Here is a 23,512-nt window from a genome sequence, read left to right on the forward strand (position 1 = left end):
CATCCAATTCCCCATGTTTGTCTATGAGGGGGCTGCCATATTTGTGCAGCAGGAGTCCATTAGCATTAGAAACTTTAACTGACAGGCTAAGATGGGACAGTCAGGTTGGTGGAACTTCAAGTAACAATTGCTTACAAAAACAAACCTTTCAGCAAGAAACGATCAACATGACCTATAGGTAACTTTAAGGGGGTTAATTACTAAACTTTGAATGCAAAAATCATGAAAAATTTGTAAATTTTTCGGAATTTATTAAACCCCAAGGATGGAAAAGTCTGAATCTGAAAATCTGGCATCTCAGACCTGTCGAGTTTGCAAATAAGTCAATGGGAGAAGTCCCAATGATTTTTTTGATGTGCGCCGGGCTTTGTGCAATATTCCAAAGTTTTCTGAGTTTTCTGGTGAAAATCCAGAAAAAAAATCATAAAATTCTTGAAAATCAGATCAAAAAAATTGAAAAGATTGTGAAAATCTGTTTTTTTTACCCACAAAGCAAATTTTTCGGGAAAATGTAATAATAAATAAGCGTAAAATACCCGAGCAGATTTGATCGGAGTTTGTAGCAGAAAATATTGAGATAAATTCGTACTTTGATAAATAACCCCCCTAATGTACATTCATATTTTAAAAAGTAGTTTTTCAATGTCGGTATCACTTTAAAGCCCTTAATGGGTGATTTCATAAATCTATGCCAACTGTACTATGCACAATTCTGCAGGAAAATTAGAGGTACAGTGTCCCTTTAAAATGAGAAGTCATGCTATCATAATCATTCAGTAGTTAAAGTCTGGGCCGATGTACCTCCTATTTTGGTTGGCATTTTAAAGAATTGATTTCAAGTATAGGAATGTGCGGTTGCGTCTTAACTCTAATCAAGAGCTTGATAATTGGCACACGCTTTACCATGATGATAGTTGAATTCAAATGCTAAAACATAGAAAATATATTTGTAAATGTTAAAATAAAAAATTAAGGGAATATGGGGGGAGATGTTTAGGTTCTGCCTTAGAACCCTTTGAACCTAAATTGCTGTGCTGTAATGTAAACCACTGTTTTCAATAAAAGTAATAGCAATGTTTTCATTTATGTTTTCTTAAGGGACCTTAAGCCAGAAAACATTCTACTTAGCGAGGACATGCACATTCAAATAACAGACTTTGGGACCGCAAAGGTGTTATCGTCTGACATTAAACAAGGTAATACTCATGGATTTCTGCTTGTAGTTACAGTTGTATAACTAACTTGCACATTAAAGGAGAAACAAACCCTTGCTACTAAAATCCCCTACCCTACATAGACCCCCCTCCCTGCTCCCTCCCCCCCAGCCTAGGTGGTACCTTTGCTAAATGCCCCTAACTCTTTAATTACCACTTGGTGCAGATTCTGCACCGAGGGGTAAGTAAGGAGTTAGGGGGGGAGCAGGGAGGGGGTCTAGGTATGGTAGGGGATTTTAGTAGCAACGGTTTACTTCTTTAAGGGGCAGATTTACTAAGGTTTCAGTTGTGTTTTCCACGAAAATTCAAGCTTTCAAGATGATCTTTTGGTCAAAACTTACTAAAATTTAAAAAAAAGCTAAAAAATGTTTAGATTTATTATACCCTGACCCTGGAAATAGCTAAAATCCGAAAATCCACCATCTAAAACCTGTCAAGATCATGTAGACGTCAATGACAGAGGTCCCTTGAACCATTTAAAGATGTTCCGCCTTCGTGATGTTAGAGTTTTTTTCCTGAAGGTTTTGCTTGAAAACTCAATAAATTTGAGTGATTTTTGTTATGAAGTGCTTTGAACGGTTGGTCCTGGCACACCTTAAGAAGTGTGTACCCTCTACATTGGACCCTTACCAATTATACAGAGGATGCGGTATCTACAGCGATGTGTGCTTTCACATTTGGAAAATACAAATACATATGCTAGAATGTTGTTTGTTGATTTTAGCTCGGCATTTAACACTGTTGACCCTTCCAAGTTAATCACTAAACTTAGGGATCTTGGAATCAATGTGCGCCTCTGCAATTGGATTATGGATTTTTTGACTATTAGACCCCAGCATGTTAGGTCTGGTTACAACCTCTCCACCACCATTACACTCAATACGGGTGCGCCACAAGGCTGTGTGCTGAGCCTGTTTCTCTACTCCCTCTTCACTCATGACTGCAAGCCTATGTATGGATCTAATTCCATCGTTAAGTTTGCGGATGACACCAAGGTGATCGACTCATCAGAAACAATGATGAATCAGAGTACATGGAAGAAGTTCAGCACTTAGCTGTTTGGTGCACTGATAATAACCTGCTCCTCAATACTATTAAAACCAACTGTATTACAGTTTGGTATGGGAATTGCTCTGTCGCCGATCGGAAGGCATTGCTGAGGGTGGTGAAAACTGCCCAATACATCACAGGGATCCCACTACCTGCTATTGAGGATTTCCAGAAGAAACGATGCTTACGTCGAGCTAGCAGTATTTTTAGTGACCCCTCGTATCCTGCTCATAGACTTTTCCAGCTCCTTCCCTCCAGAAGACGCTTCAGGAGCCTTCGGACCAAAACCAGCAGGTTTAGGAACAGTTTTTTTCCCACAGCAGTGTCCCTTCTGAACTCTGTTCCGCATTGAAGCTCCAAGTATTTTAAATTCTCATGATTCCTCTCTTTCCCCCCCCCCCCAAATAACCATGTTTGTGTTTAATTCAATACTTTTGTTTTTATATTGTCAATTGTACACCTGTTCATATTGATCCATATTTATTTGTACATAATCTACTACAAATGACATTGCATTTTACAGTACATTGTACTATATTGAATATTATATATATATTTATGGATATTGCATTTGCTGATTCTTGCACTACTGATTGGATGCTAAACAACATTTCGCTACCCTGTATTTATACATGTGTAATGACAATAAAGTTGAATCTAATCTAATAAAGAAAGGAACACTGATTCTGACTCAGGTCAGACACATGTCAAATAAGTGGTGTGTGTAGCCATACAGGCTAATTATTCAGCATAATGGGTATCAATAAATTTCAGCATATGAATAAGTATAGCCCTACCAATGAACTTTGTAAAGCTGACATTATTGTAGGATTGTAGCTGATCTTTTACCTTTTTTTTTTCTTTTATTCTGGAAATAGCACGAGCAAATTCATTTGTAGGGACAGCACAATATGTGTCACCTGAGTTACTGACTGAAAAATCAGCATGTAAAAGGTAAGCCACTAAATGGAACAATGTTATTGTAGCACTTTTACAAACTTAAAGGAGAAACAAACCCCTTATTAAAAAACCCTACCTCCTACCCTACATAGACCCCCCTCTCTCCTCCCCCCCAGCCTAGCTGCACATGCCCCTAACATTTTTACTTACCCCTTCATGCAGATTCAGGGATCGGAGTTCACGGCAGCCAACTTCCGGGTTTTCGGTAATCTGAGAATGACACCGGCATGGCGGCACTTGCGCAGTTGGAGCAATTTCCCGGTTCACAACAACTGCGCATGTGCCGAAATTCCCGAAGACACGGAAGATGGCTGCCGTGAACTCCCAAGTCATTGGTTGGGGATCACTGATCTATGGGGTGCATTGTGCTACTGACCCAGACATTCCATACATTAATATTTTGGCATTGTGGCTACACTGTATAGTTTTCGGTCAATTATGTTCAAAGTCAACCAATATATATGTTAACCCTTACTTTTGGTTTTTATAAAGGGTAATGTCCACGCTGTAATTTTTTTAAAAACCAACTAAATCATGGGACTATTGTCAGTTTCCATTAAAACTTTAGAGGGTCACCAAGTGCTGTTGCCTCTATCCATAATAAGCCAGATTACACCCCGGGTTTAGTGACTTTAGGGGTGTAATGACACGGTGACAACACAATGTTATATTTGTTATTGTTAAGTTTGTATTGGATTTTATGCTACTTGATTTTACTTCGCTAGAACGTTCTCTTTTTCTCTTCTTTGCTTCTTTCTCATACTTTTTCTTCTTCTTTTTCCTCCGGCCACTACCTCCAATGAAAACTAGGGTATAAGGCCCGATTGTATAAATGCTAAGCAGTGATCTGTTATACAGAATGATTTTGTGAAATCGAACAATATATATGTACATATTTAACATGGTCAAAGGGGAGTGGCTAAGTATAACTTGGAAAATAAAAACAAAATTTAAAGAAAAGCAACTAATTCACCCCATGCAGATTTACTGTACAGGCCCCTCCCAAAACTTTGTAAATACCTGTACCTCCCAAACTAAAGAGTTGCCTGATTTTGTTGGCGGCCACCACCTTTGGCAGCATTTCCGCCATTGCCTGAATCAGTTACGTTTTTATGTTCGTTGTACAGGTATGGGTCCGTTATCCAGAAAACTCCCAATTACAGAAAGGGCATCACCCATAGGCTCCTTTATAATCGAATAACCCAACTTTTTAAAAATGATTACCTTTTTCTCTGTGATAATAAAACAGTACATTGTACTTGATCCCAATTAATTAAAAATAATTAATCCTTATTGGAAGCAAAACCAGCCTATTGGGTGTATTTAATGTTAAAATGATTTTCTAGTAGACTTAAGGTATGAAGAAGAATGATAACAGGTCCCATACCTGTATTACAGATAATAATGGCTATGAAATAACAGAAGGTCTCTCCGCCTAGGGACCCACTGCGGCTATTGACTCTATAGACATATTTATATAACATCAGGTTATTACTATACTCTGATTTCAATCATCATTATGGCTGGGGTAGTTCTTTGTCACCAGTTGTCCTGATTGTCCAGTTGTCCTGGTGTGACTGGTGTATCAGTATTTAAATGAGAGAATAGCGTGCAATATGCTACAACCTAAATTACCGAAACCCCTACTGATCTATAGAAAACACTAGCAAATGTGATTTGTCACTTGCCTGGGTTTTTTATTTAAAGAGATTTGTGTTTTGTTTCTAATGGAGATTAGTATAATATTGTTCAGGGTTTCCCAACCTTTAGAATCCGTGAGCAACATTCAGACCTAAAAGGAGTTGGGGAGCAACACTAGCATAAAAAAATGTTCCTGGGGTGCCAAAAAAGGGCTGTGATTGGCCATTTAGTAGCCCCTATTTGGATTGTCAACCTAAATTGAGGCTCTGTTTGGCAGTGCACCTGGTCTTTATGAAACCAAAACTTGCCACCAAGCCAGGAATACAAAAATAAGCTCCTGCTTTGAGATCACTGGGAGCAACATCCAAGGGGTTGGAGAGCAACATGTTGCTCACGAGCTACTGGTTGGGGATCACTGCTATTGTTTAATAGTATTAGCTGTGCTTGTTAACTATACAGTAAATTTACGAAATATTAACATACACAATATTTTCTTCATAGAGCAGCGTATGTGAACTTTCTCCAGTGTTCTGTTGTATTTGTAACTATTCTTGTTTTGTAATCTAGTTCAGACCTGTGGGCACTAGGGTGTATCGTTTATCAGCTGGTAGCAGGATTGCCACCGTTCAGAGCTGGGTAAGTACAGAGGCATTATACATTACCTGTACTGACTGATATATCATTTTTATATTAGGCCTTTTATAGGGTTTTTTTTAATTATTTGTAATGCTATGCATGCACTGGTACTATCAGATGGGTAGATCTTAAAGTGCAATGCAACCCTCTGATCCAGGTATTAAAGGAGAAGGAAACCCTAAAAATGAATAGGACTAAAAATGGCATATTTATATAGTGAACTTGCTGCACCAGCCTAAAGTTTCAGCTTGTCAATAGCAGCAATGATCCAGGACTTCAAACTTGTCACCATCTTGGAAAGTGTCTTGTGACACTCACATGCTCAGTGGGCTCTGAGCAGCTGTTGAGAAGCTAAGCTTAGGGGTCGTCACTAATTATCCAGCAGAAAATTAGGTTTGTCTGTAATATAAGCTGATGCTACAAGGCTGATTATTAAATTCTGATGCTAATTGCACTTGTTTCTGCGGTAATTATCTGTATTAATTACTAATCAGCCTTATATTGTGACATTTCTATTCTACGTGTACTGTATATTGTGAGTGGGTCCCTAAGCTCAGTAAGTGACAGCAGCACAGAGCATGTGCAGTGAATCAGCAGAAAAGAAGATGAGGAGACACAGATCTTTACTGCTTAAGGGCTGTGGTTGCCTTGGCCTGGTACAGAAGCACAAAACATCATGTACAACATTTCTAGCTACTTCTTTAGATTAACTTTCCTTGTCCTTTAAACAAATCATTTATACTGTAAAAGATATTTGCAAGGATAAGTTTGCTACATTTTCCTTTGCCAAGGATTTAAAAGCTCTGATCATTCCTAACTTGTGTAATGTGAAGAAAAAAAATATATAGATTTTTTAGATTTTTAATGAACTTATGTAAAAAAAAAAAGGGGGGTATATTTTGCCTTGAAATGCCATCACCGCTGTGTGCAATTTCTGTCTGAAATCCACACACATGACTGGTTTCCATTTAAGTAACGCTACTTCACACAGCCGTTAGGCTTAGTTCTGTGCGGAAGTTCGGCTTCTTAGATACTGACATGTTAATAGTTCTCTGACTAGTACAAACATTTATCTGTATTTTACTCTATTATTTGTTATACTTTATTTTTAACTAGATTATCATTACAAAAATCTACTGCTTGTAAATTAAAGAAACATACGAAATAAATCAAGTATGAATGATTTTAAAATGTATAAAAAAAAAAGAAAGGCTTAGTTCTGCACGGTGTTACCGTGACAAATATAAAACATACAATTATGGTGCCACCAATCGAGCATCTAGCAGGGATAACAAGTAACAGGCAATGACTAAAGGCAAGCAGATTCAGGGAGATTAGTCTCCTCTTCTTCAGGGGCGACTAAACTCCCCGAACTGCCTTCCCACCGGCTAAAATTTATTATTTTCCGAAGGCACCCGAAGTTGAAACTTCGGGGGACGTTGAGACTTCGGGCGACTTCGGAAAATAAATCGAGCTGGGTGCCATACCGCCGTCGAGTTACATTTTAGCTGACGGGGAGGCAGTTTGGGAGATTAGTTGCCCCGAAGAAGATGATATTTGTCGCCAGGGCGACGAATCTCCCTGAATCTGCCTGTGCGCCCTGACCCAAAATATGTCCAGTCCATTTGAGATTAACGGAGTGAGAGTTTGTAAATCGTGCCCATTACTTTTTTCTCTTTTGATGTATATACTTCCTGATGTTTTCAAACAGTTTCATGCTGAATAGACATAGCTTTACAAGAATATATGTTTTTTTAATGATTTTTCTTTTTCTTGTAGGAATGAATATCTTATATTTCAGAAGATAATAAAGCTGGAATACAATTTCCCTGAAAAATTCTTTCCAAAGGCTAAAGACCTAGTAGAAAAACTTTTGGTAAGTGCTGAACTACTGATTTGAGAATCACTCACTGTCTGGTGTTGGAAATGAGTTGTATTATTTATTGATCTTGGTTTAATATTAAAAGTATTCAGAAATTTAGGATTTGCCCATTTTACAAATCTTGCCCAAGCTCTTCCACTTGATTAAAATTAGTAATTTACCCTTTTTACCATCCTAGAAATTGCTGGCCTATTGAGTGCTGCAACATATCCATTTAACACTATACTGTAACCTGCCCATTAGTTAATCTACAGTGTTAATATATAAACCTGCACTGTTTTTCTTTTTCTGTGATATATTGTCCATTAAAGGGCATGTAAAGGCAAAAATATAATATCCCATTTTTACTTTCTTTAATGAAAAAGAAATCTATCTCCAATATACTTTAATTAAAAGATGTCTACAGTTTTTATCATAAACCTGACTGTATGCAGTGCAATTCCCCCTTCTTTTACTGCTGTTGATAGGAATTGTCAGATGGTCCCCAACTGCTGTGCAGGTAAACGATCATACTTTCAAATGGCAGGGGAAGCCCCCCCACCTTACTTCCCAGAACTCGAGCAGCATTGTTGGATTCCCTGTAGAGATTTGTATCCAGAGATGCAGTGCATTCTTTATATTCTGATTATTAATCAGTCTTGCTGTATTGGCTTCTATGGCAGATATTATTTGACTTGTGCTGTTTTGATAATTTATCACGATCCCTAAGCTTAACCTCCCAACTGAAGCCCAGACCACACTGAGCATGTGCGAGTCTTGATATTGCAGAAATGTCTAACAAAGTTACAAGATGACAGCCCCCTGCGCCAACTTTGAAAGCATAAATCATTTGTCTTATTAGGCTGCTGGTGCAGTAAGTTCATGTTTATATTTAGTATACATAATACAGCATTTCTAACATTATTCTATTTTAGGCTTTAGTTGCCCTTTAAAAAGCTATCAATACTTCAAGCAAAGGGAATTTTGTCAAGTAAATTTGTATATGTAGCATTAACCAATGCTTGATCTCATAAGTTATTACTATTACCTGATTTTCTGTCTTTAGGTTCTAGATCCTACTAAGCGATTAGGCTGCGAAGGGTTTGGAGGCTATGGACCGCTTAAAGCACATCCATTTTTTGAGACCGTGACATGGCAAGATCTGCACCTGCAAACTCCACCAAAACTTACAGCATATTTACCGGCAATGTCCGAAGATGATGAGGACTGCTATGGGAATGTAAGCTTTTTGTAGCACTACTACAGCATTGAATAGCTTAGAATATGCTTTATTTACCAGTAGGTCTTTCCAGCTGACACAAGGTCACCCATTCCGATTAGAAGAAAAGAGGTTCTGCCTAAATATTCGGAAGGAGTTTTTTACAGTGAGAGCTGTGAAGATGTGGAATTCTCTCCCTGAATCAGTTGTACAGGCTGATACATTAGATAGCTTTAAGAAGGGGTTGGGTTGCTTTTTAGCAAGTGAGGGAATACTGGGTTATGGAAGATAGCTCATAGTACAAGTTGATCCAGGGACTAGTCCGATTGCCATTTTGGAGTCAGGAAGGAATTCCCCCCCCCCCTCTGAGGGAAATTGGAGAGGCTTCAGATGGGGTTTTGTGCCTTCCTCTGAATCAACTGGCAGTTAGGCAGGTCAAAAAAAGTTAAAAGGTTGAACTTGATGGACGTGTGTGTTTTTTTAACCTAACTTACTTCAAAATGCTATACTGCTAGGGGTAAAGCAAAGAAGGATTTTTACATGAAAAAGGCACCAATATGTCCGTGATACTGACATCATTTCTGTCTTTAATTGGAGTGTGTCAGTATCCTTAATGGAGATGTCTACCTTTGGACAAATGTCTGAATATATACAGTAATTATCTTGACATCTGATTATTTAAAAAAAACGATGATCAACAGAGAAAGTAGAGAACGTTTTCTGGTGACGGGCTGTTTAAATTCTGACATTTGTTGGAAGGCGAGCATCCCTGTTAAAGGAGAAGGAAAGTCATCTTGCACTTGGGGGTGCCAAATATTAGGCACCCCCAAGTGATTGTATTTACTTACCTGAAACCTCCGGCCAGTGCTCCTTTCAGCAGAAAACTGCACCGGCCCGGGTTTATACCAGTGAGCACCACAGAGTAATCCTCTTCTGGAATCTTCTTTCTTCAAATTTCCCCGGGCAAACACATGTGTAGTTGATTGAAATAGCCGACTTTTTAGTTAAAGTTCAGCTTTTAGTTCCGCATATTTGAGAGCATGCTCTCAAATAAGGCAATCTTCCACCAGGTGGATAAGAACAAGTAAAGACTTTATGTCACAAAGTAGCAGCCCTACGCATTTCGTGTTGCAAACACTTAGTCATTGATTTGAACATGGTATATGAAACTGAGGTTTTAAAATAATTTGCTTAATTAATTAAAAACATTAATTGGATGTTTTTCTGTTTTAGTATGATGACCTCCTGAGTCAGTTTGGATGCATGCAGGTAGCAACATCAGCGTCTTCCCCTTCACTGGCACCTCTAGAACCCTTTCTTTCCCAGAGGTCTGGAAGCAACATAGAGCAATACAGACACGACCTTGATAACAACTCGTTTGAACTTGATCTCCAGTTCTCTGAAGAAGAGAAGCGACTACTTCTGGAAAAGCAAACAGGAGGAAATCAGTGGTAAGATTAAAATACAGGAAAGCTTTAAGAATTTAAGGCACTTTAAAGGAAATGATAGGTTTTTTTTCTGTTTAAATAGTATATTTAGAATGAACTAATAATATACCTGTTGATGAGTTGCTAGAAAGCAGATTATAAGGCTAGATTTTTATTATCACCCGTATTGTTTATTGATCATCATTCTTTTCAAGCCCTCCCCAATAAACCATCAATTACTAGGTAATTAACACAGCCAAAGCGTTAGGCCCAGGATCAGTAACGTTAAATTCAATGTGAATTTCTACTTTCAGCCATGATTTGTATATCCTTTTAGGCTAAAGATTGAAAGCCAGAAAGAGCCAGAAGAAAAAGGCAAATCATTTAAATATATATATATATATATATATATATATATATATATATATATATATATATATATATATATATATATATATATATATATATATATATATAAAATAAATATTGAAGACCAATTGAAAAGATGCTTAGCATTTGCCATTTTATTATACACTAAAAGTTAACTTTAAGGTTAACCACCCCTTTTAAATACCGAAGCGACATGTATGTTTTCCTACTGGAGATTTCAATTATCACTGGTGGGAAAGAGTACTCAGGAGATAAATCATCCGTGGTAGAGCTGATTGTAGCAGACAACTAATCTTCACATGTGTCGTAGTCCTAATATTTTTCTTTTGTACTTCTGACTCTACAGCTTCTAATCTTACCTGATGAGTTACTTTGTTGAATGAGCAATTCTCTGTTATTATGTTACCATCACTCCCTCTTTTGTTGTTTCTGCCCAGCCCATCACTTGCCCTTTAATTAATAAATGACCCTTCTTCTAATACCCCTACTTTGGCTGAAGCAATAGCACCTACTGCATCTTAATAGGTTTCTGTTGGTGGTATAACATAACATTGGACAGCTTACCATGTCATCTGTTACCCTAGTCCAGTGATTCCTGAACATTTTAATAAAGATCTTATCATTTTGAATATGGATGAATTAAAAAGATCTACACATATGTACTGTCCACATTACAAACATATTTATGATACAGTCTATGGTACTGAATGAATTCTTTAAATTAACTGTACTGCCATTGCCATGAATGGAAATGAAAGATACTGTACCAGCTAATATGTTAACTGATATGCTAAGTCTTGGAACATGATGTAGGTTGCACTGAACATGGTATGGTTTTTATCTTCCCAGGCACCAGTTTGTACAAAATAATTTAATTCTAAAAATGGGTCCAGTAGACAAAAGAAAGGTAAGTTTAATTATATTTTGTTTTGAGACTCTCTTGAATGTACAGTCTATTTTGGAACAAAATTCATTTTTAAGTTGTACAATCACACTAGTAGCATTTTTGTTTGTGTGAGCATTGCCCATTATTTCTATCCATCAATCTGTCTATATATATCTATCATCTATTGCACAAATTAAGAATGCTTAAATTGATATTATGACTTTCACTGCTTTGCACTATGTACTATAAGGACAAGGAAATAGCCCATAATGTCAGCTAGAAGTACTGTACTTTGCGTGTGCCAAGTTACTGGAAAGCTGAGGTAAGATGGCAGCCTGCCCTGTAGGAAATTACCCTGGGAGTAAATGGAGCACAATGGAACTAAACTGAAACGTCACTTTAATAAACCTTTTGTTTCATTAAAAATTTTGACTTTTTTGTCTCTTTATGCAAATCCTGTGAGTGCCAGTACCATGGACAGACTATTTTAATTTTTTTACTTGAGCACCCAGGTCGCTTAACTAACCTTAAGGTACATATTAGGGATGCACCAAATCCATTATTTTGGATTCGGCCGAACCCCCGAATCCTTCGCGAAAGATTCAACCTATTACCAATCCGAATACTAATTTTCATTTGCAAATTAGGAGTGGAAAGGGGAAAACAACTTCCTTGTTTTGTGACAAAATGTCATTAAATTTCCCTCCTCACCCATATGCAAATTAGGATTCGGTTTGACCGGGCAGAAGGATTTGGCCGAATCCTGCTGAAAAAGGCTGAATCCCGAACCAAATCCTGGATTCGATGCATCCCTAATATATAGTGAATAAAGTACCCCCTCTTGTAAATTGAGGATATTATAAGTAACCGAGGAGTTTCATGACCATATAAAAACACAAGGCCGAAGGCAGAGTGTTTTTATACAGGTCATGGAACTCTGAGGTAACTTCTAATATCTTCATATTTTGCAACAGGGGGTACTTTATTTATTATAATGCATAAGAATCAGTGAGTCGTGACCAGAATGACGTCACTATTCACTGTTTATAACTGATGACATCAGTATTCACCCTTTACAAGTATATATAGTGAATAAAGTACCCCCTTTTGTAAAATATAGGGATATTATAAGTTACCGAGGAGTTTCATGACCATATAAAAACACGAGGCCGAAGGCCGAGTGTTTTTATACAGGTCATGGAACTCCGAGGTAACTTCTAATATTCTCATATTTTACAACTGGGGGTACTTTATTTATTATAATACACAAATTTCAATGAGTCATGTGACAGAAATGACATCAGAACTCACCGTTTATAACTGATGACATCAGAACTCACCGTTTATAAGGATATAATTTACAGGATATTCATGGCTTTTGTGTATTATATATATATATATATATATATATATATATATATATATATATATATATATATATATATATATATATATATATATATATATATATATATATATATATATATATATATATATATATATATATAACCATCATGGCTATCTTCTAATAAGTGTGGTTGTTTCAGATGCCCCTCTTGTCTGTCTTGCCGATATGACACCCGGGACAAGTTTTGTACATCCTCGAACAGGACATCGATCTTTGATTAGACACCATATTACGTGCACAACCACACATGTCATTTACTTGATCACTTGTCCTTGTGGATTGTCCTATGTCGGCAAGACAGACCTCATGCTCAGATTACACATCGATGGCCACAGATCGGCAATTAACACTGCTTTTAGAGCTAATAAGACCACTAAACCAGTGGCTAAACATTTTTTAGAGATGGGACATGGGTTACCCACTTTTAAATATTTAGCAATTGACCATGTCCCGGCACCCCGTCGGGGTGGAAACCGATCACGGCTATTACTGCAACGTGAATCCTTTTGGATTAAAACACTTGGTACTATTTCACCTAATGGACTCAATGAGTATTGCTCACTTAATTGTTTTCTAGACCAGCGTTAATTTCTGCAAAATTATAAGATCTGATTCCTCTCATGCCACCCGACAATTTTTTCTTTTTCTTTTCCTTCTCTTTAAGTATGAATATGTTTGTATTTTCATTGATATATTAATTTTTTGTAATAATTGAGACGTTGGATTCCACCAATCATTTGCCGTGGTGTCACTAGATGGGCGGGATTATGTTTGGTTTAAATTTTGTAACTTTATTGCTAAATTTTATATGGTAAAGCATCTTGAGAAAGGTTCAAGACCATGAACCGAAACGTCGATGCGGATGCATTAATGTGCTAATAAATAAATTATTGACTTTCAATACGGTGTGCGTGTAACCTTGGAATGCTGTCTACTACAATCTACACACTGCACCCGAAGTAATTTATGAAGTGACGTGTGCGGACTTACACGGAGGATAGATATATATATATATATATATATATATATATATATATATATATATATATATATATATTTATATATTAGGAATGCACCGAATCCAGGATTTGGTTCAGGATTCAGCCAAATCCTTCTGCCAGGCTGAACCAAATCCTAATTCGCATATGCAAATTAGGGGCAGGGAGGGAAATTTTTGACTTTTTTTCACAAAACAAGGAAGTAAAAAATGTTTTCCCCTTCCCACCCCTAATTTGCATATGCAAATTATGATTCGGTTCGGTATTTGGCCAAATCTTTTGGGAAGGATTCTCCTTGCCTGGGTGCACGCCACAGTATCAAGCATACAATCCTCCAAAGAAGCAGCCGCACTCACAGGATTTATCCATAAGTATAAATGCTTTTATTTGGAAACTTTGAAAATACTTTGACTATTTCGGCTGCAACTCAGCCTTTGTCAAAGTTACATAGTATTATAAAAACCACCCCTAAATACCCTGTCAATAGCCATTGAGTGCGGCTGCTTCTTTGGAGGATTATATATATATATATATATATATATATATATATATATATATATATATATATATATATATATATATATATATATATATATATATATATATATATATATATAAGTATTGCTTAAGATGATTTACAATTGGTGAACGTTCAATTTGAAATGGATGTCAATGTGATACTTAAAAAAATGCTCTAATTCTATTTTATGAAAAAAATGTAAAAAGCTTTCAATTGTCTTTTACTTTAGGGTCTATTTGCGCGGCGGCGGCAGCTACTCCTGACAGAAGGTCCACATTTATATTATGTAGATCCCGTTAACAAAGTACTGAAAGGCGAGATCCCATGGTCACAAGAACTTCGCCCAGAGGCTAAGAATTTTAAAACTTTTTTCGTACACACAGTAAGTATCAGTACAATGGATCAACTTGATATATAGTTATGAAACTGGTCATTACCTTGTATTTCTAGTTACCTTCCAACATTTTGCTTTTTTTTTGTAGTGTGTATAAGTGTCGATTGTTTAATAACTTTAAATAAGGTAGTTTGGGGCCGTTATATGCTTAAGCTGAATGTGCTCGGATCCTACCTACCCTGGGCACTTAGAAATATAATGTATAAAGAGTGGTTCGTTATACAGGGTAGCAAAATGGGAGGGCTGGGTATGTGTCCCTTTTTCTTTTCACAATAATTAGTTCAGTGACACAGTTTGCATGCCCTTTAAAACAAAAGCAATGTAATAGTTACAACACAGCCTTGAGTTTTTAAAGGGGAACTAAAGTCTGAAATAGAATAATGTTAGAAATGCTGTATTTTGTATACTAAACATAAACATGAACTTACTGCACTAGGAGCCTAATTAAACAAATAATTTATGATTTCAAAGTTGGCCACGGGGTCATCATCTTGTAACTTTGTTAAACATCTTTGCAAGACCAAGACTGTGCACATGCTCAGTGTGGTCTGGGCTTGTGTTGGGAGGTTAAGCTTAGGGGTCGTCATAAATTATCAACAGCACAAGTCAAATAATATCTGCCATAGAAGCCGGTAAAGCAAGACTGATAAATGAATCAGAATATACAGACTGCACTGGGTCTGCAGATACGAATCTCTACATGGTCGCTAGCTGCTCTAAAGGGAATCAAACAAAGCTGCTCGAGGTCAGGGAAGTAAGGTAGGGGGCTTCCCCTGCTGTTTGAAAGAATGAGCGTTTTTCTGCAGAGCAGTTAGGGACTGTCTGAAATTTCCTATCCGCAGCAGTCAATGCAAGTAAATGAAGGGGGAATTTTACTGCATACAGTCAGGTTTATTATAAAACCGGTACACATTTTTTTATTAAAGTATATTGGATAGATTTCTGTTTCATTAAAAAAAGTAAAAATTGGGTTTTATTTTATTTATTTTTTTGCCTTTACATGAGGATGTGCCAGCTTTTCATGCTGTTCTGGAGAGATTTTAGTCTCTAGAGGTTTTGCTTCAAGTTGGTCAGGTTCTTCTGATGATGCTTCTCCACTCCAATTTCCAAATAATCCCACAGATTATTGTTCTTGAGTCACACCAGCATTTTGATTTCATGATAGGGGTACTCAGGGGCGTAACTACAGAGGAAGCAGACCTGTGGCTGCAGGGAGGCCCAGGAGGTATAGGAGCCCCATGAGGCCCTAATTCATATACAATTTTAATAAATATTGGTAAAACGGGTCAACCTCTAGACATTTTGGGGGTCTGGAAAATTATTTGCTGTGGGGCAAAGTAATATGTAGTTACACCACTGGGGGGGTGGGACGTATTCTGCTAAAAGATGGCCCCAAAAAAATAGTTCCCCAAAAAGATAGATACTGTGATAGGAAGAGGTTGTGGAACAATGGGCCAAGAGCTTTTCCATATAGTATGTATAGCTATTTTACCCTCCAAAAGACTTAAGCCATTCAGGCTGCAAATTGTGGCTTTTCCTAATATTAAATATTTTCGTAGTACAGGTATCCGGAAACCCATTATCCAGAAAGCTCCGAATTACAGAAAGGCCCGCTGCCATAGACTCCATTGTATACATTTAATCCAAATGTTTAAAAATCACTTCCTTTTTTTCTGTAATAATAAAACAGTAGCTTGTACTTGATCCCAACTAAGATATAATTAATCCTTATTGGAAGCAAAACCAGCCTATTGGGTTTATTTAATGTTTACATAATTTTCTAGTAGACTTAAGGTATGAAGATCCAAATTACAGAAAGAGCCGTTATCCGGAAAGCCCCAGGTCCCAAGCAGTCCCATACCTGTATTAAAGAGAACAGCCACTTTTTACAGGAACCTGCTGTTTTTTCAGACACTCTCCGTATTCTGTTAATTAAATGCTTTATATTTTGTTTTATTGTATTGAAAATGAACCAGTAACTGGTCAGTAGAGGTTCTGTTGCTGTATGCTGAATTTTTTTCCATTACTGAAACGGAATTCGTCTGTTGCTTTACGGAATTCATCAGTTCCTTATAAAGCGTTGGTCTGGACCTGGTTGTCCAGGGTTTGCATCCCTCTCGCTCCCAAGCAGCCATTCTAACCCTGGAGAGGCCATTTTGTACAACAAAAGTTTTGGTCTTTACCAAGGGAGTGTGCGGGGTTGTTCACTTCCAAACATTTTTCTCAGTTTACCGTATATACTCGAGTATAAGCCGACCCGAGTATAAGCCGAGGTACCTAATTTTACCTACGAAAACTGGGAAAACTTATTGACTCTAGTATAAGCCTAGACACAACTACAGCCTTGTCTCCCAGCAGCGCACATTCTGCCAAAGCGACCCCCCCCCAGCGATCAACCGGACTTCTTTTCAAAGTTGATGGTGACAGAGAATTGCCAAACGGATTACTGTGTGAATTGTCCCACTGCCCCACTACCATGTGCAGAGGGTGCTGTTTGATATTGCCATCACTGTTAATCTTTCGTATAACCAACAGAGGGTGCTGTGTGATATTGCAGTCACTGTTATTCTTTCATATAACCAACAGATGGCGCTGTGTGATATCGGGTACCGCTGACCCCAGTATAAGCCGAGGTAGACTTTTTCAGCACATTTTGGATGCTGAAAAACTCAGCTTATACTCGGGTATATACGGTAGTTGTTATTTCACCAGAAATAGATTTGGGGATTCTGCTCAGTAGTGCCAAAGATAACAAATGTCTCAAATAATGTATCCAATCAGAACCGTTTACAGAGTCAGCGACCCCCCCCCCCCCCATTGGCTTTAGAAAAAATAAAAAGGTGAAAAATTAAAGTTTAAATGTCAATATTAAAAAAACAGTCAAAAATTAATAAAATATAAACCCTTTAGAAAGCAACAACCCCTTTAGTATGATGTAGGAAATATACAATTGTTTTTCATGTTTTATTATTTGTGGTTTTTGCCTTATTTAGCTTTTTATTAAGCAAGTCTCCAGTTTGCAATTTCAGCAATCTGGTTGCTAAGGTCCAAATTCCGCTAGAAACCATGCATTGACTTGAATAAAAGACTGGAATATGAATAGGAGAGGCCTTGAATAGAAAGATGAGTTGCAGTAACAATACACTTGTAGCCTTACAGAGCATTTGTTCTTTAGATGGGGTCAGCGACCACCATTTGAAAGCTGGAAATTGTCAGAAGACATAAAATAAAAAGTTGCTTAGAATTTGCCATTCTATAACATACTAAATGTTTTCTTTAAGTTTAACGACTCCTTTAAATGTAGGGCGTTGTCCAGATCCCTTGAGACAATGGAATGCAGTACTTCAGTTGAATTGCAGGTCACTAGTCAAAGCAGCTGATGGCTGCAAGGTTTAGTTGCCTACACCTGGTAATCACTATGCTTCATTCTTACATGCAGGGTTTATATTGGACTTTCCGTTATATATGCAGTGATGCAGCTTAACACTAGACAGACAAATAATATCATTCTCTTGTCTGCCTTTAATTTACAGCCATAATGGAACCCCCCCCCCCCCAAGTTTATAAAGCCTTTAAAGGAGAAGGAAAGCCCCAGGGCGCAAAACCCCTCCCCCCCTCCCCTGTGTTGCCCTCCCTCCTCCCCCCTGGCCTACCTGTCCCCCTGGGCAAATGCCCCTAACTTGTTACTCACCCCTCTGCGCAGGTTCTGTCCACGGAGTTCACAGTCGCCATCTTCTCCCACGCGCGTCTTCTTCCTGCTCTGACCGACGTCTTCTGGCGCATGCGCAGTAGGAACAGGTACCGGTACAGCTCTACTGCGCATGCGCCGAATGTCACGAAGTTTTCCGATTTCACTTCGTGACATTCGGCGCATGCGCAATAGAGCTGTACCGGTACCTGTTCCTACTGCGCATGCGCCAGAAGACGCCGGTCAGAGCAGGAAGAAGACGCGCGTGGGAGAAGATGGCGACTGTGAACTCCGTGGACAGGACCTGCGCAGAGGGGTGAGTAACAAGTTAGGGGCATTTGCCCAGGGGGACAGGTAGGCCAGGGGGGAGGAGGGAGGGGGGGCAACACAGGGGAGGGGGGAGGGGTTTTGCGCCCTGGGGCTTTCCTTCTCCTTTAAGGATAAATATTTAAGGAAGGCTTTGCGGTACTTGCAACATGTCCATAATTGTGTACAGTCCAAGGAACATTCCAGCCGGAACACTGTATTCATTACTCTTCTGTCTCTGATTCACTGAATGTGGGTCAACCAAATATTTTCTCATTCTTTATTGCTGGGGAATGCTAGCATATGATCTATGAACTAGAGATGCACCGAATCCAGGATTCGGCCAGGATTCAGACTTTTTCAGCAGGATTCGGATTCAGCCGAATCCTTCTGCCTGGCCGAACCTGAATCCTAATTTGCATATGCAAATTAGGGGTGGAGAGGGAAATCGTGTGACTTTTTGTCACAAAACAAGAAAGTAAAAAATGTTTCCCCTTCCCACCCCTAATTTTCATATGCAAATTAGTGTTTGGATTCGGTATTCGGCCAAATCTTTCACAAAGGATTCGGGGTTTTGGCCGAATCCAAAAATAGTGCATCCCTACTATGAACTTCAGTGATCTCTTTCTAATACTTGAGGGTTTTAGGAGAATCCAAAACATTTTGAAGTATTTAACCGACTGGCTGCAACCTTTTCTTCATGAGTCGATTGTCTCAAAACGGGAGCAGTTTGCCTCTTTTAAAAAATTTTCCCCAAGCTGTCCTTATTCACGACAAAACAGCATTAGGCAGGCACCAATCCGGAACGTCCAACAAAAGTAGAATCCAAGAGCCAGAAATTGAATATAAAAAATATAATACTTTATTTTACATTACATATATGACGCGTTTCGTGTCGCGCAAGGATTCTTAATCGTAGGCTAATTTTCTTGAGATACAGACAAAGTATTTAAAGGAAAGGGAGCCAATAAGAGATCACTTAGGCGGAGTTAGTAAAATAGCCTAAGGCATAATAACTCTAGTGGCCAATTTGTAGTTGTTTGTTTATCCACAAAAGTACAAATTCATTAATATCCAAAACTATTTAGATGCATAATATAAAAGATATATAGATATAGATATAGATATATATATAGATATATATATATATATATATATATATATATATATATATATATATATATATATATATATATATATATATATATATATATATATATATATATATATATATATATATATATATATATATATATATATATATATATATATATATTACGGTCAATATAATTAATACAATATATAATTATATGAATATATAAATAAATATAACAATACATATATCAATAGATAAATTAATAAATAAAGGGTTTCATTTAGATAAAGCAAGAGATATCAAATTCAAAATTTAACCCCATTAGTTGTCTGGTAGCTAGGTAAAAAGTCCATTTAGCTTATTTTTTTAGGAAATCTGAAGTCGTAGTTCCTCCTAGACTATTTGGAACAATTTTGTCTATAGCTATTATACTTAAAAAAGACAAATTTCTATTGTTGCAACCCGGATCCAACTAGGAGAGCGGTAAGCTTATCCTAATGATACATTAGATTTATGCTTTTCGTGATATTTTGGTTTATTGTATAAAGCTGTCCTTATTGCCAAATCAACCAGTGCTGTTGCATTCTGGGGCAGAGATCCGCTGTTCCATTACACATCTCTAGCATTACCATGGTTATATTGGTGCTAACAGGGCTCTGTTGTATTCTGTCCTGTATGTAAAATGTGTACATCACACCAGCAGGTGATCTAGTTCAGATTTCATGGCCTGTATCTCGGATCTAAATAGTATACTGCTCTGTATCTCTTTTGCCTGGATCTAAACTTAAAAGCCTGGCAGTTGGCTATTTGTTGGGTTTCCAGTACATCAGACAACAGCAATAGAATTTGCAGACTGACATATCTGTGATGGGATGTTTGACCACGACTAAATGCCAAAGGACTGGATCATACACTCTATAGAAATGCATAACAGGACAGGGAATGGCCTCTATTAACTTAAAGGAAAACTATACCCCCCGAACAATGTAGGTCTCTAAAAATATACTGCATGTGTAAAAACCTGCTTCATGGAAATAAACCATTTTCATAACAATATACTTTTTTAATAGTATGTGCCATTGGGTAATCCTAAATAGAACATTTCCATTTTAAATCGTATGATTTACGGTGCATCCAAACAACCATATATGTTAGGTCACCTGAGCCAATTAACAGACAGAGTTCTGTCTTCAACACTTCTTCCTGTTACAGTTAGAGCTGCAGTATTTCTGGTCAGGTGATCTCTGAGGCAGCACACAGACCATCACTAAATGGTGGCTCAAGACAAGATGTAAAAGGGCAAGATTTACTTAAATATATGTTCCAGCTGGATAAGATTCTTTACTATGCCACTTAATATAATGTAAACTATCTTTTGCTTAAGTGTTCATTTTGGGGGTATAGGTTTCCTTTAATGTCACATTTTTAATTTATCAGGTTTTACTCACCTTGCTGCTCAATTTTAGAATGCTTTTCCTGCTCATCAACATTCCTTGTCTATGCAGTTCCTTTCTCCCCTCTACCTATCGCACCCCCAATGTGTGCAGTGCTTTACTCCTAATGACGGGCATACACCAGCCAATCACACTCTGTATGTGACTAATAGTAGCATGGCTGCATTTCTATTGTTCTGCTCATTCAGGCCCACAGCCCAAATAATCAGAACAGCAGGAAGGGAGATGGAGCTGCTTCTCCTTTTCACTTTCTCATCTACCAATGTACAATGCACTGTTCAAAATAGGCAGATGAGATTTTCAAACATTGCCCATTGCAATTTTATTGATGTGTCAAGGGCCAGCTTAAAGGAACAATAACACCCAAAAATAAGTGTTTTAAAGTAATGAAAATATTATGTAGTGTTGCCCTGCACTGGTAAAACTGATGTGTTTGCTTCAGAAACACTACTATTGTTTATATAAATAAGCTGCTGTGTAGCAATGGCAGAAATTGAAAAAAGGCTATATGGTAAGGTTAAATAGTGGATAACAGATAACACCATTATGAATCTGACTTTCTAAACTGAAAGTGAATATTCTGATGTTTTGGGATGGGGGGGGGTGTAGGGTTAAAGGGACAAAAATCTGCCATTATTGATGTTTGCCTGCTACTGTAATCTTTGCATTAGCCCATAGAGAATATTACTGATATAATGGGATGGGGGGGGGGGGTAAAGAGCTTTTCGGCTAACGTTACGTTCAGTTATTACACAAATGTGGCTATGCTACTGGCTGGAATATTGAGTAAAGTTTACATTCTCATTTCCTTTTTCCCTGTTCTTTTTCAGCCAAACAGAACCTATTATCTAATGGACCCGAGTGGAAATGCTCACAAATGGTGCAAAAAGATCCAGGAAGTGTGGCGGCACAGATATCAGAATCATCAGAACAGCGTCATATAGCATCCAGTGCTTCTCCTCGGTGTCCTCTAAGCTTCCCCTCTTGCTGCTAGAAAGTCCCTGACACAACGGATGAGCTTTACACAGCAGAGCAGAAGAAAAGCCCTTCACCCATCTCTCGGCCACCGTCGTCATATGTCTCATATTTAAATGGAAAAAAAAAAAAGCAAAATACAGAACGTTTGAAATAATGGAATTCAGGGTTGCTTTGTATCTTCTCTGTACCTCTGTTGGGTTCCAATGTGCGTATCATTGCCCTGAGCATCTTGCTTTTATGCACAACCGCTCTTAATCCTCTGTAAACTAGTGAGTAGGCCTCGCTATGCCAGCTTCACTTACAGTTGGTAGAAACGCAAATTAGGGATGCACCGAATCCAGGATTCAGTTCAGGATTATGCCAGAATTTGGCCTTTTTCAGCATGATTCGGCTGAATCATTGTGCCTGTCCAAACCGAATCCTAATTTGCATATGTAAATTAGGGCGGGTAGGGAAATCACTGAACTTTTTGTCACAAAAGTAGAATTTTTCTACTTTTTCCTTTCCTGCCCTTAATTTGCATATGCAAATTAGGATTCGGTTTGGTATTCGACTGAATCTTTCACCAAGTATTCGAGTATTCCTGGGAATCCCAAATAGTGTATTTGGTGCATCCCTAACACAAATCCTTGTATCTATGTATATACCGGCACCCAACATATATTAAACAGTGGCGTTCCTCTTAATTTTCTTTTCCTTCCAACCAGACGGAGAGGTTAATTGCTCTGCACTTAGATGTTGGCCTAACTTAGTTTTATTCCACTATTTCCTGTATGTGGTACGGCTGAACACGTTCCTCGTTACAGTCTACCCATGGTACCTTCAAACCAGTGGCATCAGGCTGCAGGGAAAGCAAACTGATGATCTTTCGCACCGAATTTATAAAAAAAAAATTCCTCACCTACGATTCAAATTTTAATATTCTTTAAAAAAACACTTTTATTAATCACAAATTAAAATACATAGCCGATGCTTTTCTTTGCATCAACAGAATGGAAGTCGGTCGTCCACTGAAAATAAAGCACTTTGTGGATTTTTAAAACATTTAGCGCCTGTCCTGTTAAGCCTTAATCTGACGACATGTAGAGTTGCCTACAAAGTGGTGTTTTAGCATAGGGTTGTGTGTTTGGGTTACTGCCGGCTTCACGTGATCTGTATCTGCTGCTATTTCAGTTCTTTCTTTTTTAATTTACAAGATAACCAGGCCACAAAACTGATCACAGTCCATTGAATTCTACTAAATACTGATGGTACTTATGTCATAGCCAAGATTTTGGGTTTATTACCTGCATTTTTTGTGGTCAGAAACATTTCTGTGCTTAAATGAGAAAAGAGGCGATGTGTGCACCCTGATCGAAGTATTGATACTTAGGGGGTTATTTATCA

General features: G+C 37.8%; 1 protein-coding gene across 2 annotated transcripts in view; it reads left to right on the plus strand.

Moving 5' to 3' along the window:
• The window catches only part of pdpk1.L (3-phosphoinositide dependent protein kinase 1 L homeolog), a 43,600-nt gene extending 20,430 nt beyond the window's left edge, over positions 1-23,170 (plus strand). Inside the window, exons 6-14 of one of the 2 annotated variants that reach the window (XM_018234378.2) lie at positions 1,099-1,196; positions 3,143-3,218; positions 5,433-5,501; positions 7,281-7,377; positions 8,429-8,602; positions 9,815-10,032; positions 11,248-11,305; positions 14,440-14,592; positions 21,979-23,170. In XM_018234378.2, coding sequence (XP_018089867.1) covers positions 1,099-1,196; positions 3,143-3,218; positions 5,433-5,501; positions 7,281-7,377; positions 8,429-8,602; positions 9,815-10,032; positions 11,248-11,305; positions 14,440-14,592; positions 21,979-22,092 — 1,057 coding nt within the window. In that variant the 3' untranslated portion in view covers positions 22,093-23,170. 2 annotated transcript variants of the gene reach the window in all.
• Positions 23,171-23,512: the final 342 nt, after the last annotated feature.

The sequence above is a fragment of the Xenopus laevis genome, chromosome 9_10L (assembly GCF_017654675.1).
Source record: "Xenopus laevis strain J_2021 chromosome 9_10L, Xenopus_laevis_v10.1, whole genome shotgun sequence".
Lineage (NCBI taxonomy): Eukaryota > Metazoa > Chordata > Amphibia > Anura > Pipidae > Xenopus > Xenopus laevis.